This window comes from Salmo salar, chromosome 26, assembly GCF_965601325.2.
Source record: "Salmo salar chromosome 26, fSalSal1, whole genome shotgun sequence".
Taxonomy (NCBI): Eukaryota; Metazoa; Chordata; class Actinopteri; order Salmoniformes; family Salmonidae; genus Salmo; species Salmo salar.
In genome coordinates, this window is record NC_138316.1 from 17,155,564 (window position 1) to 17,169,652 (window position 14,089).

A 14,089-nucleotide genomic window follows, 5' to 3' on the forward strand; every position below is an offset into this window, starting at 1 on the left:
ACAAAACTCTTTGTGTATGGGTGGCCATTGACTTGGACTGTTTCAAGGCACCAGAACAAAGCGATTTACGGAGGTTGCAAACATATTTTGTGGGACAACAATGCATGGTCTTATCTGGTGTAGAGTTTAAGCATAAAAGAAATGGATATGAATAATTAAACGACCAAGCCTTTGAAGGTATGCCCAACCGTTTTCTCTGGGCTATTCTCTGCCCAATGTCTCTCAAAAGGCTGCACCTAATATGATTTGAAATCGTAAAGCAGAGGCTGACGCCAGGCCTCCAGAAACCAATCCCTCTTACAGGATAAAACAGCAACTGTGTGAAATGTACACTGCAGGCCCCTTGGCTCAACCCCACTGATAGTCAGTCCCCCCTCACTGTGACTCTGGGAGGGAAAATAAAAAATGAGCCTGATCAATGACAAAATAGGGCTTTTGCCCTTTTACTGCAGCCATAAATATAATCTGTCTTGAAGAAGAAAGAAAGCAGGAGAGGAGTGCAGGGCTTAAAGAGACAGGTTCCCTTCAGGCTCTGGGCAGGCATAAAGATGTCACAGTACTCCACAGTGTGGAGAGGAGAGGAGAGGAGAGGAGAGGAGAGGAGAGGAGAGGAGAGGAGAGGAGAGGAGAGGAGAGGAGAGGAGAGGAGAGGAGAGGAGAGGAGAGGAGAGGAGAGGGACGTGCCCAATGCCATGCCGTGGTGGCCTGGGACTGGGGCCGTGGACACTTATAGAGTCATGTACTGGTGATGGCTCCCCTGTGGTGAGGGGGAGGACAGGACAGGACCACACAGCAGACCCAAGCCCACACACCCACACCGACTACCAGACAGCCACTCAAAGCAGAGGTGGTCAGGCCGCAACGCTCCAACATTGTATTTTCAACTGCAGACATAAAATACATTTTGACATTCAGCCATAGCAAAGACCTTTTATGCCAAAAGGAGACAGTGAAGACGACAACAGTGAACAGGAACAGGAAGGCATAAATCCCCAACACAATGAGAGGGAGCTCATTTTATCGCTATGATTGTTGAGATGCTATAAGAGCAATGCAGTGAGCAGGAACTGGCCCGGCCCTAATCCCTCATTCAACCCAACAATCCCTCAGAGCTGCAAACGGCAAGACTGAGAGCATGCCAAATAATACTGTGAAGCCATAATACAGGGATAAAACGTCCCCATGTGGAAGGCAAGGGAGGGAGGGAGAACATTCAAACAACTTAACAACTCAACATGGCCGGGACAGGAGCAAGTGGCCCCTGTTCATAATCCTGAGGGGAAATAATGTGCTTACAAAGACTGCCATTGGCCTACCTGAATTTATTTTAGACTGCTCCCTCCATTACGCCATCTCTCTATTTGGTTGTTGTTGTGCTAGGGGGTCGTGATAAGATAGTGTGTATTCAGGGAGGGAGGTAAAGATAGAGAGGGGGAGAGAGAGAGAGAGAGAGAGAGAGAGAGAGAGAGAAGACCCGTCTGTGCGTTTGGACAGTAATTAACACAGTGTTCCCCCCGCAGCTCTGCTGACAACGAATTCATTCATACTGCTGTTTTCCTCTTTTTCCAAAGGCTTCGTTAATTGCATTTAAATTAGCCCTGTAAAAAAGTAGAGAACAAGGAGTAATACAGTGTTTTGTTTTTAGCTTGCTTTCGTTTGCTTACTTGTTTTTTTAGGCTTGCGTAAGCTTGGCAGGCAGGGCACTGGCAGGTACCAATTTAGACGGCAACATATGTCAGGAACAAGCACCCAGAACAGATAATAACACAGTCAGGGAAAAAGGGAAGAGGCTAGCACAAACGTAATGAAGGAAAAACACAGCAAAGCTTTATGCTGTCTGCTGCAAATGGAAAGGCTGTGCTAGGACTGCCCATTAGCACCTTTGTGACACTGTCTCTTCTGCCTATTAAGAGTAATGTTGGAGTGTGCATGGAGCTATTGAGGCATGGATGTGAGTGTGAACGGGAGCGAGGTGTAAAGTGTGTGTTTGAGAGAGAGGAAGAGAGAGGAACAGGGAGAGAGAGAGAACGTGAAAGAGAGAAACAGGGAGAGAGAAACAGTGAGAGAGAGAGAGAGAGAGGGAGAGGCTGAGAGAGAGGGAGAGGCTGTGAGAGAGAGAAACATGGAGAGCGAGAGAGAGAGAAACAGTGGGGGAGGGAGCGATAGAGAGAGAGAGAGGCTGAGAGAGAGAGAAACATGGAGAGCGAGAGAGAGAGAGAGTATTGTACTGTAATTCTGATGGAGAGTTGGTTCTTTCGGAGCAGGGGATGAGGCCTCCCATGAAGTTGATGGAGCTGGCCAATCCTCTGGAGAGCAGAGCAAAGCAGATTGGACGAGCTCAGCAGCACAGCTTGGGCGATCTCCCTCTGTCACCCTCTCTCCCTCTGTCTCCCTCCCTTCACCCATTTACATTACATTTACATTTTAGTCATTTAGCAGACGTTCCTATGCAGAGCAACTTAGAGTAAGTGCATTCATCTTAAGATAGCTAGGTGGGATAACCACCTATCTCAGTCATAGTAAGTCAGTTCCTTCTCAATAAAGTAGCTATCAGCAAAGTCAGAGCTAGTAGGGGGAAAAAGTCAAGTGAGAGTGTTAGTTCCTCCCTCCCTCCCTCCCCGTCAGTGACTCCATCTCCCTGCCTGCCTGTCAGGCCCTGGTGCCACGGCTCAGAGCTTAGCAAACACTCTCTGCTCTCGTCTCCATCTCACTCTCTGTCATCAGCCCAAACCTCACTCCCCCTCTCTCCTCCCCTCTCTATCTCGATCTTATCCTGCTGCTGGGAACTGCGAGTGCTGTGCCAGCAGTGGAGTCGGGCGGAGAGACAATGGTGCTCTCATCCGCTGAGCAGAGAGACAGAGGGCTTGGGCAGTGACAGGCCCCCCCCCCCCCCCCACCGCCACCACAGCCATACTGCCATCTCTCAGCCCCCACAGTAGGGATACATATCTAAAGCTCTGCGTTCTGCCAGTGGCGGTAAAAATGATATTAGTCAGACAGCATGTCCATAAAGCTCAAAGGGCATTATTCTTTTTTTAGGATAGCAAAGTGGCAGAGAGGGTGGGCAGGGAGGGGGGAGGGGGAGCAAAGGTGGGATTTAGTCTGTCTTAGACTGAGTTGCTCAAACTGCCTCTGCTGCTTTCAGCCAGGAGGATGGTAGGATAGCCAAGCAGGCTGGGGAGGCAGAAGAGGGAGATGCTGAGGAGGGAGAGAGGAGGCTGAAGAGGGAGATGAGGGCGAGGAGGCTGAGGAGGCAGAGTGAGGCTGAGGAGGGAGGCAGCCTGCCAGGGTTCATACAAGGACTGCTGCACCTGCTGCCTCTTGTCTCGTCCATGGACGCTGGTTGCCAGGCATCTCTTTGTGTCTGTTCCAAGTTGGATCCTACTGTATCCTGCTGCTACATCCATCAATATCCTACTACCAACATACATTGTGGTCTCTCTCCCAACAGCTGTCGAACCAACACATCATACGGTCAGTCAGGGCTCAAGCGGGACATGACCTCTTCTAACCTGCACCGAGATAGTTCAGTTGTAAATGGCAGTATTGTGTATGTAGTATTTAGCCAGGCAGCTGTTGTGTCATGGGAGAGGTACTACTATTGACAGTGGTGCTAATGATGATGGCATGGTTGACAAGCATAACTTCTTAACCCATACCGTCTCAACACATGGCTTCACACGCACCCCACACACCGTTCCGTACAGTTAGGGGTTCATTTTCTCCAAATTAACCTTGTCAAACTATTTCTTTTCCCAGGGGGAGAGTTGTATTACTATTGTAATTTTTCAATCAGAGATTGAGGAAAGTGTGAAATTTTAATGTGCTTGTTCTCTCTCCCCTCCCTCCCTCCCTCCCTCCTATTGGGTGGGGAATAGTCCATTTGGAATCTTAAGGAGATTTCACCCCTCCCTATAATAGGATTCTCAGCCTGCCTCAGTCTGGTGTGTGGTAGGTGCAGTGCTGTGATTATCCAGTATATTTACTATATAAACTCTGCTCAGCACACACTCCAGAAGAGTTCTGCTAGGTCAAAATTAATTACAGAAGTTGTTAAGCATACAGCAGCTGTTGTAAACAAATGCAAATACATTTTCATATCAAACAAGCCCCTTGTATCCTGGCACACCAAAATAAATCTGCCACTTGTTTACTAACAAGTTAGGCCATCATCAAGCTGTGCTGGTTAGAGTAAGATAAATGAATATTCTCCAACTAGCCCCAGAGTGCTCAGATCCTGGTCACGCCATGGCTTTAATCAAAACCTTTGCAGCTTTGTCTCTGGGTTTGTTCCATCCTTTCTCTCTTTCTCTCTCTCTCTCTCTCTTTCCATCTCTCCTTCTCTCTCTCATCCCTCGGTCTCTCTTTCTTTTTGGCTGGTCTATTCCCTTTCATAGGTTGGCTGTGTTATTCTCCGGAGCCTTGCCTGGTTTTTCTCTAGGACGGCTTCAGAGCGTGGGTAATTCCTTCCTTTCCACTGAGCTGAACAGATCACTTTTCGTTATCAGCGGGTTTCTGCGCTCGACACAAACTGTCTCTCTGTGGAGAACAAAGGCTTTCCACTAGTCTAACAGAACAGGTGTTCTGCTGGGTTTCGGGTTGGAGGAGGAACAACTGCTCAGTCTGAGAGGAACTCTTCCTTGACACACCGACTGACGAAGATCACAACCATACCTAGTTGTCAGTTCTTTCATACTGCTTCAGATCATCGGTCCTATGTCCATTTCCTCCTCTGCTCTGTCAGGATTCACCTCTATCTTCCCCATCACCTCTATAGATCTGGACCACTGAAACAACTCTATGATCTGAACCAGTTCACCGCCTGAGGTAAAATCTAGAATGCCTTAGACAGGCACCTAATCAGCCTTACGTTCTCTCTCAACAGATAGCATGTAAGCATATCTATGTCCTTTACTAAAACTACAAGATGCAATAGTCTCCCGTAGTTCCACTTTTCTAAAGTCTACTGCAACATGTAAACAGTAATCATACTATGGGCTTAACAGCAACACTTGTTGTCTTCTTCATGTCATGTCTCTTCCTACTGTGGATTTAGCCACATTGTAATACCCCGGAGGCCTTGTCATGACTGTAGAGTGTGGAGCTGTGGAATAGGTCATCAGGCTCAGGGCCCTACCGGCCCCAGCAGCACGGAAACAGCAGTCATTTCCCAGCCCAGCGGAGCAACACTTACTGACCTGACACACACACACACACACACACACACACACACACACACACACACACACACACACACACACACACACACACACACACACACACACACACACACACACACACACACACACACACACACACACATGACACACACACTCCCTGACCCGGGTGCAGGGTGACCTCCCCCTCCCCAGCTCTGCTCCAGCCCAGAGAGCAGGTCCCGGCCACCTCTTCTTATTTATGAGCCATTTCACACAGCACTGCTCCCATTAGAGAGCCAGCCTTGGCCCGTCAGACACACACTAAACACTCCAAACGCTAAACATTACGTACACCAGTAAGGCAGCCCGGGGACAGGGGGTCGGGGACTGGGGATGGGACAGAGAAGACCCCAGGGCCACCACACAAAGCCACCACCCACACAGTCCAGGAAGAGATTATACCACTCAGCTGAGAGGCAGGTTGGAGCTAGGAGTCTGCTCTGCAGGCTGTACAGCTGCTGCACCACCATTACTTCCATTTACCTTTAATATTATTGCATATCCTTTATCACCTTCTAGCATTACCAAATGTCAGATGAGTAGTTATTTTTGTTTCATAGGAATCATCTGGGAAATAATTACCCACTGATGTGATTTAACGATGTGTGGAAACTGATGGTTAGGCTTATTGGAGCATAATTGAACATTTCATTATTTCCCTTCAGTTCTGTGGAGCTCTGAACAGCTAGCTGAATATTCAAGGCATAACATTTGACTGACGGATTGATTTACAAATGCATACAAGACTTTAATAGGCAGCCGTACTCCTGTGTGACTGAAAACAAGATTATCCTGAACTGGCAACATTAAAACACTGTGGGAAGTCTCTGAATGTTAGCTTGTTTATTTTCCAGAAAGTAGGCTAGGGCCTTTGTCAGGGAAGACAGACAGCAATGGGACACACAGACACACATAGACACACACACACATACACAGACACACACACCTGTGATGGTGACGGAGGCGTGGCCATCCTCGCCCAATAATGGGTTGGTCAGTCTGCAGCTGTAAGTGCTATTGGGCTCCAGGGTGACAGTCAGAACACTGTGCATGCTGAACAGCCCTTCCTCATTGGCCACCAGGGAGGTGGTGACGTTGTCCGTCAGGTTGTGCCCGCCCCCGTCCTGCCACAGTACATCAGCCTCAGGGTAGCCACCGTACGCCACGCAGGTCAGCGCCACCTCGTCACCCGGCCGCAGGTTGGAGTTCGGCTCCAGGGTCACCAGAGGCTTGGAGTAGAGGGCTGGAGGGGGGAGAGAGGAGGGGACAAGAACAGACACACACAGAGTTTTAGCCAAGTCGCCAGAAGCTTGGAGTAGGGGGCTGGAGGGGGAGGGGGGAGCAGAGACATACAGAGTTTTAGCCAAGTCGCCAGAAGCTTGGAGTAGGTGGCTGGAGGGGGAGGGGGGAGCAGAGACATACAGAGTTTTAGCCAGATTATCACCAGTGAGGGACACCCAGGGAACGGTTTGACATGATTCCCATTAAATTGTTAATTACATTTAGGGAGCTTAGCATAACATCGAGCTTAAGATCCCAGAGACATCATCTGCAGCATATCCTGGTGCTCCTCTCTGTCCTCCTTCTTCTCCTCCCTGGAGAGAGCCACGGCTCTGAGCCAAGCCGCCTCACAATACAACACAACCACCACAGCCTGGCCCAGCCCGGATGGGGGCCTGGGGGAAATAGGCACGGCTCCGAGAATTTGGGACTGCTGTGCTCTGTTCAGGGGTTTGGCAGGAGGGGGCGTGCGGTGAGGAGGTGAGGGGGGTGAATCCTCAGCCTGGAATGAATTCACAGCTCTCCAATCCCCTGAGCTAAAACACAACCAGAGAGGTGGCGGGCAGAGAGAGGAGGCTGTATTCCCTGAGCCAATCATAACACAGCAAACAATGGGGAGGACAGGGAGGGAGAAGAAGGAGATTAAATAACTTCATGCGAGTTGCCTTTTGAAAAGTGGACTCTCTCGCTCTCTCTCTCTCAGCACTAAGACGGAATGTCAGCCTGCCACTAACCTCCCTGGCTATCCATTTGACTGACAGGCAGATTTCCACAGAGACCCATCATTTTCTCAGAGCACTGTGGGAAGGGAGCTCTATGATGTTGACTGTAAATGCCAGCTAAAAATAATACATCTAGGAATCGAATGCATGAAAAGGGGACAATTTGTCACTGTTTGAGCTACTGTGTCATTGTTTATCTTTTCTCTACCCAGACTAGCCAGCCAAGAGGAAAACTGTTGAGCGTTAACACTGCTTAATGCACATAGATCCTTAGAGGAAAAGACCAATTTAACAACAACACTTGGAAATGAGTGGTGAGGGAGGGAGGAGTTCACCAACACTGTGTGTGAAGCCGTGAAGAATAATTATAAATAAAAGTGCAATCAGTTGTGATGATGGTCCTCTGATGGAACAACCACCTTCATCACCGAGCTGTTAGTAACAATCAATCTTGGCAGGAACTAATAATCAAAGCCAGTGATTGACCACAACCAGAGGGCCACAATCAGGAAGTATCGACCAATCATATTATCGTGCATCCCTGACAGAACTAAGTGTTTCATGACCAATTTCTGTGTTGTGTTAGACATCGATCCTAAAGGTCTCGCATGATTACCAAAGAAGGGCCTGTGATGTGTGACCAAATTGCCCTCTAGTGGCTTCATGGCTGGAATTATTTAATCATTTAATAATTGATAAACATGAATAAATAATTTCAAACTAAAATCCGGTGTTTCTATGTCAAACGGTTTTGTTATAATTCAGTCTTCTGTGAAAAACAAACGTCCCTTTTTCAGGACCCTGTCTTTCAAAGATAATTCATAAAAATCCAAATAACTTCACAGATCTTCCTTGTAAAGGGTTTAAACACTGTTTCCCATGCTTGTTCAATGAACCAAAAACAATTAACAAACATGCACCTGTGGAACGGTCGTTAAGACACTAACAGCTTACAGACGGTAGGCAATTATGGTCACAGTTATGAAAACTTAGGACACTAAAGAGGCCTTTCTACTGACTCTGAAAAACAACAAAAGAAAGATTCCCAGGGTCCCTGCTCATCTGCATGAATGTGCCTTAGGCATGCTGCAAGGAGGCATGTGGACTGCAGATGTGGCAAGGGCAATAAATTGCAATGTCCGTAATGTAAGACGCCTAATACAGCGCTTCTGGGAGACAGGACGGACAGCTGATCGTCCTCGCAGTGGCAGACCACGTGCAACAACACCTGCATAGGATCGGTACATCCGAACATCACACCTGCGGGACAGGTACAGGATGGCAACAACAACTGCCCGAGTTACACCAGGAACGCACTATCCCTCCATCAGTGCTCAGACTGTCCGCAATAGGCTGAGAGAGGCTGGACTGAGAGCTTGTAGGCCTGTTGTAAGGCAGGTTCTCACCAGACATCACCGGCAAAAACGTCGCCCATGGTCACAAACCCACCATCGCTGGACCAGACAGGACTGGCAAAAAGTGCTCCTCACTGACGAGTCACGGTTTTGTCTCACCGTGGGTGATGGTCGGTTTCGCGTTTATCTTCAAAGGAATGCGCGTTACACTGAGGCCTGTACTCTGGAGCAGGATCGATTTGGAGGTGGAGGGTCCATCATGGTCTGGAGCGGTGTGTCACAGCATCCTCGGACTGAGCTTGTTGTCATTGCAGGCAATCTCAACGCTGTGCGTTACAGGGAAGACATCCTCCTCCCTCATGTGGTACCCTCCTGCAGGCTCATCCTGACATGACCCTCCAGCATGACAATACCACCAGCCATACTGCTCATTCTGTGCGTGATTTCCTGCAAGATAGGAATGTCAGTGTTCTGCCATGGCCATGGCCAATTTCATTGTGCACGTCTGGGACCTGTTGGATCGGAGGGTGAGGGCTAGGGCCATTCCCCCCAGAAATGTCCGGGAACTTGCAGGTGCCTTGGTGGAAGAGTGGGGTAACATCTCACAGCAAGAACTGGCAAATCTGGTGCAGTCCATGAGGAGGAGATGCACTGCAGTACTTAATGCAGCTGGTGGCCACACCAGATACTGACTGTAACTTTTGATTTTGACCCCCCCCCCCTTTGTTCAGGGACACATTATTCAATTTCTGTTAGTCACATGTCTGTGGAACTTGTTCAGTTTATGTCTCAGTTGTAGAATCTTGTTATGTTCATACAAATACTTACATGTTATGTTTGCAGAAAATAAACGCAGTTGACAGTGAGAGGACGTTTCGTTTTTGCTGAGTTTATATAAAGTGTAATATTGGGATGCAAACTAAAAATTGAATACATTTCAACTTTATATCTGACATGGTACAAGTGTCTTCTTTCTTTTGTTGCTGCCGATAACCATGAGTGAGAGGTGTATACTCTTGTTTCAAAGTAGATTTGTTTAAGACTACCAAGAAACACTCTGTGTGACCCTGATTTATCCCACTGCAGCAAAAGGTTAAAGAGGGGACTCTACTTCCTCTATGTGAAGCCCTTGAGGTGTCTCCTCCTCACCTCCTTTTCAACCGTATTGGAGGAAACGATCCAAGGTCCTCATCCTCTGACCTTCTTCTCCAATGTGTTTTGAGACAGGATTTGAGGAGAGATGTATCGAGAAAGATGTGGTAGCTATAGGCCAAGCATTGATCCAGCTTTCCCAGTCTGAGGTCGTTATTGTAAAACTTAAAAGAGAATGTGTTCTCAATGACTTACCTAGTTAAATAAAGGTAATAAATTAACAGACTCACCTGCTACCTGGAGCAGTAGGGCTGCACTGCCGTAGTCCTCTACCCTGACGAAGCAGGTGTAGCTACCCTCATCGGCCACCCGGACCCCTCTCAAGAGGAGCGAGGCGTTGCCCGAGCCCAGCTGAGAGGGGTACAGGCTGGTGCGGTTGGCGTAGTGCTCTCCCTGGTCTGCCAGCTGGTCCTGGCTGGCCCAGTAGCTGTGCACACTGCGCTTGGTGTCCGTCAGCTGCCAGAAGACACTGAGGTCAGACAGGTTGAAGGGAGAGGCGTGGCTGAAGGAACAGTTGAGGGTGGTGTCCATGCCATACAGCGCCACCACTGGCAGCTCTGGGACATGCACTTCCAGGACAGCTAGATAGGAGAGAGAGGAGAGAGAGCGAGTATGTCAATAACAGCAAACATAGACCTGTGTGTTTAGCCATGTAGCGGAGAGAGATGTCTAAATACGCTTTAGGGGGATGAATGAACTGCAATAAAGATGTAGCCCCTAAATATCCGCTTGGAGACAGTGGTGAGTTAATAATCTAGATAGTGGTCTGTCTGGTGAGAAAGAACACTCTCCATCTCTTTCCAGAGTGTAGTGTCTCCCTCAACAGAACACTGGGCTAAGTTGCTCAATGGTGAGTGTGATTTGTTTTGTTTTAAAGCAGAAACCCTCCTTAAGCCATCTGATCTCCAGACTTCTTGTCTAGACTGGACGCTTCTGTTCTCTCCTCTTCTCTCTTCTTCTGTTCTCTCCTCTTCTCTTCGCTACTCTTCTCTTCTCTCCTCTCCTCCCCTCCCCTGTCCTCTCTGCAGCCAAGAGCTGGCTCTGCATAATCATTCTGGCTTAGTAGCCATCTCAGACACCACAGAGAGAGGAGGCTACAGCTAAACCATTCTCAATTTATTCCTGTCTCCACTTCTACAGGTCTGATTGTGTGATGAACATCAGGACAAAAAAAAGCCATTCCAACCCCTGAAATGCCCCTGAATCTAGTGTGATGCATCCTGTACTCGACTGCTGCTATTCTTTATGAGAATCTCTTCTGTACTCATGTCTTTCAGATGTAATAACAATCACACACTTTTGCATGAAATAGTTGTGATTGAGGTGTAACAATTGATTTCCCCATTATGAACAAACAGCACTTTCCTCCGAGTGCAATCCGTGGATGAGGATGCTCAGTCAAGGCAAAGATATTTTGGTAGACACCAAACCTCACAGGAGAGAGACCCCATATTCACCAATATCCCCCTGCTCATCTATAGGCACACTGCCACCTGCTGGATCCTCATGTAACTACAGGCCAAAGGAAAACTTGGCAAAACAGACATTTTGCCATCACCTCAAAATCCCAAAATATACCATCCACCACATCCAGAAAACCATGGAAACAGAAGAACAACAAGCCCCAGTAACTAACAAACACAAGAATGTCATTCTAGGTGATGCACTATAGTTCCTCCCATCCCCTGTGAAAATCACTAAGCAGCTTTTTAATTTACTGACATCAACACAGTGGTGTGATGTTTTTCTATAGCCCCATAATGTGACTACACTTCCTCTGCTGTGCCACAGCACAGTCGACAATCCAATCCAGTAATCATGGCATACCATTACAGTAGCAGGGTTTATTGTAGGGCTGTATGGCTGTCTACCAGACTAACGTTCTAGTAGTTTGTGTGCGTGCGTGTTTTTGTAGTGCTTTCTGGGTAATGAATAGGCAACAGGCACTTTGGTAGGACTGTAGTGGAAGTGACGGCCCCCACAGAGGAATGCACACAGAGGAGGGAGGAGACACAGCAATTAGATCACTCCCAGAGCAGACCGGAATGACTCACTCCAATGGGTTCACAGAGGAGGAGAGAGAGGAGGGAGAGAGAGGTGAGAGGGAGGTAGGGGGAGAGAATTGGAGAGGGGGAGAGAGGGAAGAGAGGGCAGAGAGGGGGGAAATGATGGAAGAGAGGAGAGAGGAAGGAGAGTGAGAGGGCAGCTCTGAGCATGCACTTAAAGATAATATCAGGAAACAATCCAGGAGGGGAGAGCACTGCAGCCCATCGCTAATCCCCTAACTCAGGACAGGGCCCAAGTCAGGGAAGAGATAGGTACTCATCCCTCTCTCCCTCAATCTCTTTCTCCCTCCTCTAACCAGTGACCCTCTTCCTGGTGCCGGTCTGGTAAGGGTGCAGTAGGACATTGGTGCAGCATGTTAACACACTGAAAGACATTCTCAGACAGACTGAGAGCAGCAGGAGAGCACAGCGTTTCACACCCACTTCACTGCACCCAGGGGGAGGGGCTTTTAGCTCTGACGTCATGGAAACTGTGAGTAAGCATCTGATGTCCTATTCCTTCAGAGGTGAAACATGGATTGGGCAAACTGGTATTGTTTCTGCTTTTAACTTTAGATATCTCCAACAAACACAACACAGTTAGCACAAATACTGTAGTACAGTGAGGGAAAAAAGTATTTGATCCCCTGCTGATTTTGTATGTTTGCCCACGGACAAAGAAATGATCTATAATTGGTCTATAATTTTAATGGTAGGTTTATTTGAACAGTGAGAGACAGAATAACAACAACAAAAATCCAGAAAATCACATGTCAAAAATTAAATTGATATGCATTTTAATGAGAGAAATAAGTATTTGACCCCCTCTGCAAAACATTACTTAGTACTTGGTGGCAAAACCCTTGTTGGCAATCACAGAGGTCAGACGTTTCTTGTAGTTGGCCACCAGGTTTGCACACATCTCAGGAGGGATTTTGTCCCACTCCTCTTTGCAGATATTCTCCAAGTCATTAAGGTTTCGAGGCTGACGTTTGGCAACTCGAACCTTCAGCTCCCTCCACAGATTTTCTATGGGATTAAGGTCTGGAGACTGGCTAGGTCACTCCAGGACTTTAATGTGCTTCTTCTTGAGCCACTCCTTTGTTGCTTTGGCCGTGTGTTTTGGGTCATTGTCATGCTGGAATACCCATCCACGACCCATTTTCAATGCCCTGGCTGAGGGAAGGAGGTTCTCACCCAAGATTTGACGGTACATGGCCCTGTCCATCGTCCCTTTGATGCGGTGAAGTTGTCCTGTCCCCTTAGCAGAAAAACACCCCCAAAGCATAATGTTTCCACCTCCATGTTTGACGGTGGGGATGGTGTTCTTGGGGTCATAGGCAGCATTCCTCCTCCTCCAAACACGGCGAGTTGAGTTGATGCCAAAGAGCTCCATTTTGGTCTCATCTGACCACGACACTTTCACCCAGTTGTCCTCTGAATCATTCAGATGTTCATTGGCAAACTTCAGACAGGCATGTATATGTGCTTTCTTGAGCAGGGGGACCTTGCGGGCGCTGCAGGATTTCAGTCCTTCACGGCGTAGTGTGTTACCAATTGTTTTCTTGGTGACTATGGTCCCAGCTGCATTGAGATCATTGACAAGATCCTCCCGTGTAGTTCTGGGCTGATTCCTCACGGTTCTCATGATAATTGCAACTCCACGAGGTGAGATCTTGCATGGAGCCCCAGGCCGAGGGAGATTGACAGTTCTTTTGTGTTTCTTCCATTTGCGAATAATCGCACCAACAGTTGTCACCTTCTCACCAAGCTGCTTGGCGATGGTCTTGTAGCCCATTCCAGCCTTGTGTAGGTCTACAATCTTGTCCCTGACATCCTTGGAGAGCTCTTTGGTCTTGGCCATGGTGGAGAGTTTGGAATCTGATTGATTGATTGCTTCTGTGGACAGGTGTCTTTTATACATGTAACAAGCTGAGATTAGGAGCACTCCCTTTAAGAGTGTGCTCCTAATCTCAGCTCGTTACCTGTATAAAAGAAACCTGGGAGCCAGAAATGTTTCTGATTGAGAGGGGGTAAAATACTTATTTCCCTCATTGAAATGCAAATCAATTTCGAACATTTTTGACATGCGTTTTTCTGGATTTTTTTGTTGTTGTTATTCTGTCTCTCACTGTTCAAATAAACCTACCATTAAAATTATAGACTGATCATTTCTTTGTCAGTGGGCAAACGTACAAAATCAGCAGGGGATCAAATATGTTTTTCCCTCACTGTATTTGTGATAACTGCTTTGGGGGCGGCAGGCAGCCTAGTGGTTAGATCATTAGGCCAGTAACCGAAAGGTAGCTGGATTG

At 47.8% G+C, this 14,089-nt stretch overlaps 1 protein-coding gene across 2 annotated transcripts in view; it reads right to left on the reverse strand.

The window, feature by feature from the left end:
• The window catches only part of LOC106587232 (CD276 antigen), a 73,501-nt gene that overhangs the window by 38,090 nt on the left and 21,322 nt on the right, over positions 1-14,089 (reverse strand). For both annotated transcript variants that reach the window (XM_014175426.3, XM_014175427.3), the window contains exons 3-4: positions 9,960-10,310; positions 6,166-6,462 (exon numbers count right to left, since the gene is read on the reverse strand). In XM_014175426.3, coding sequence (XP_014030901.3) covers positions 6,166-6,462; positions 9,960-10,310 — 648 coding nt within the window. The remainder of the gene's footprint in view (positions 1-6,165; positions 6,463-9,959; positions 10,311-14,089) is intronic.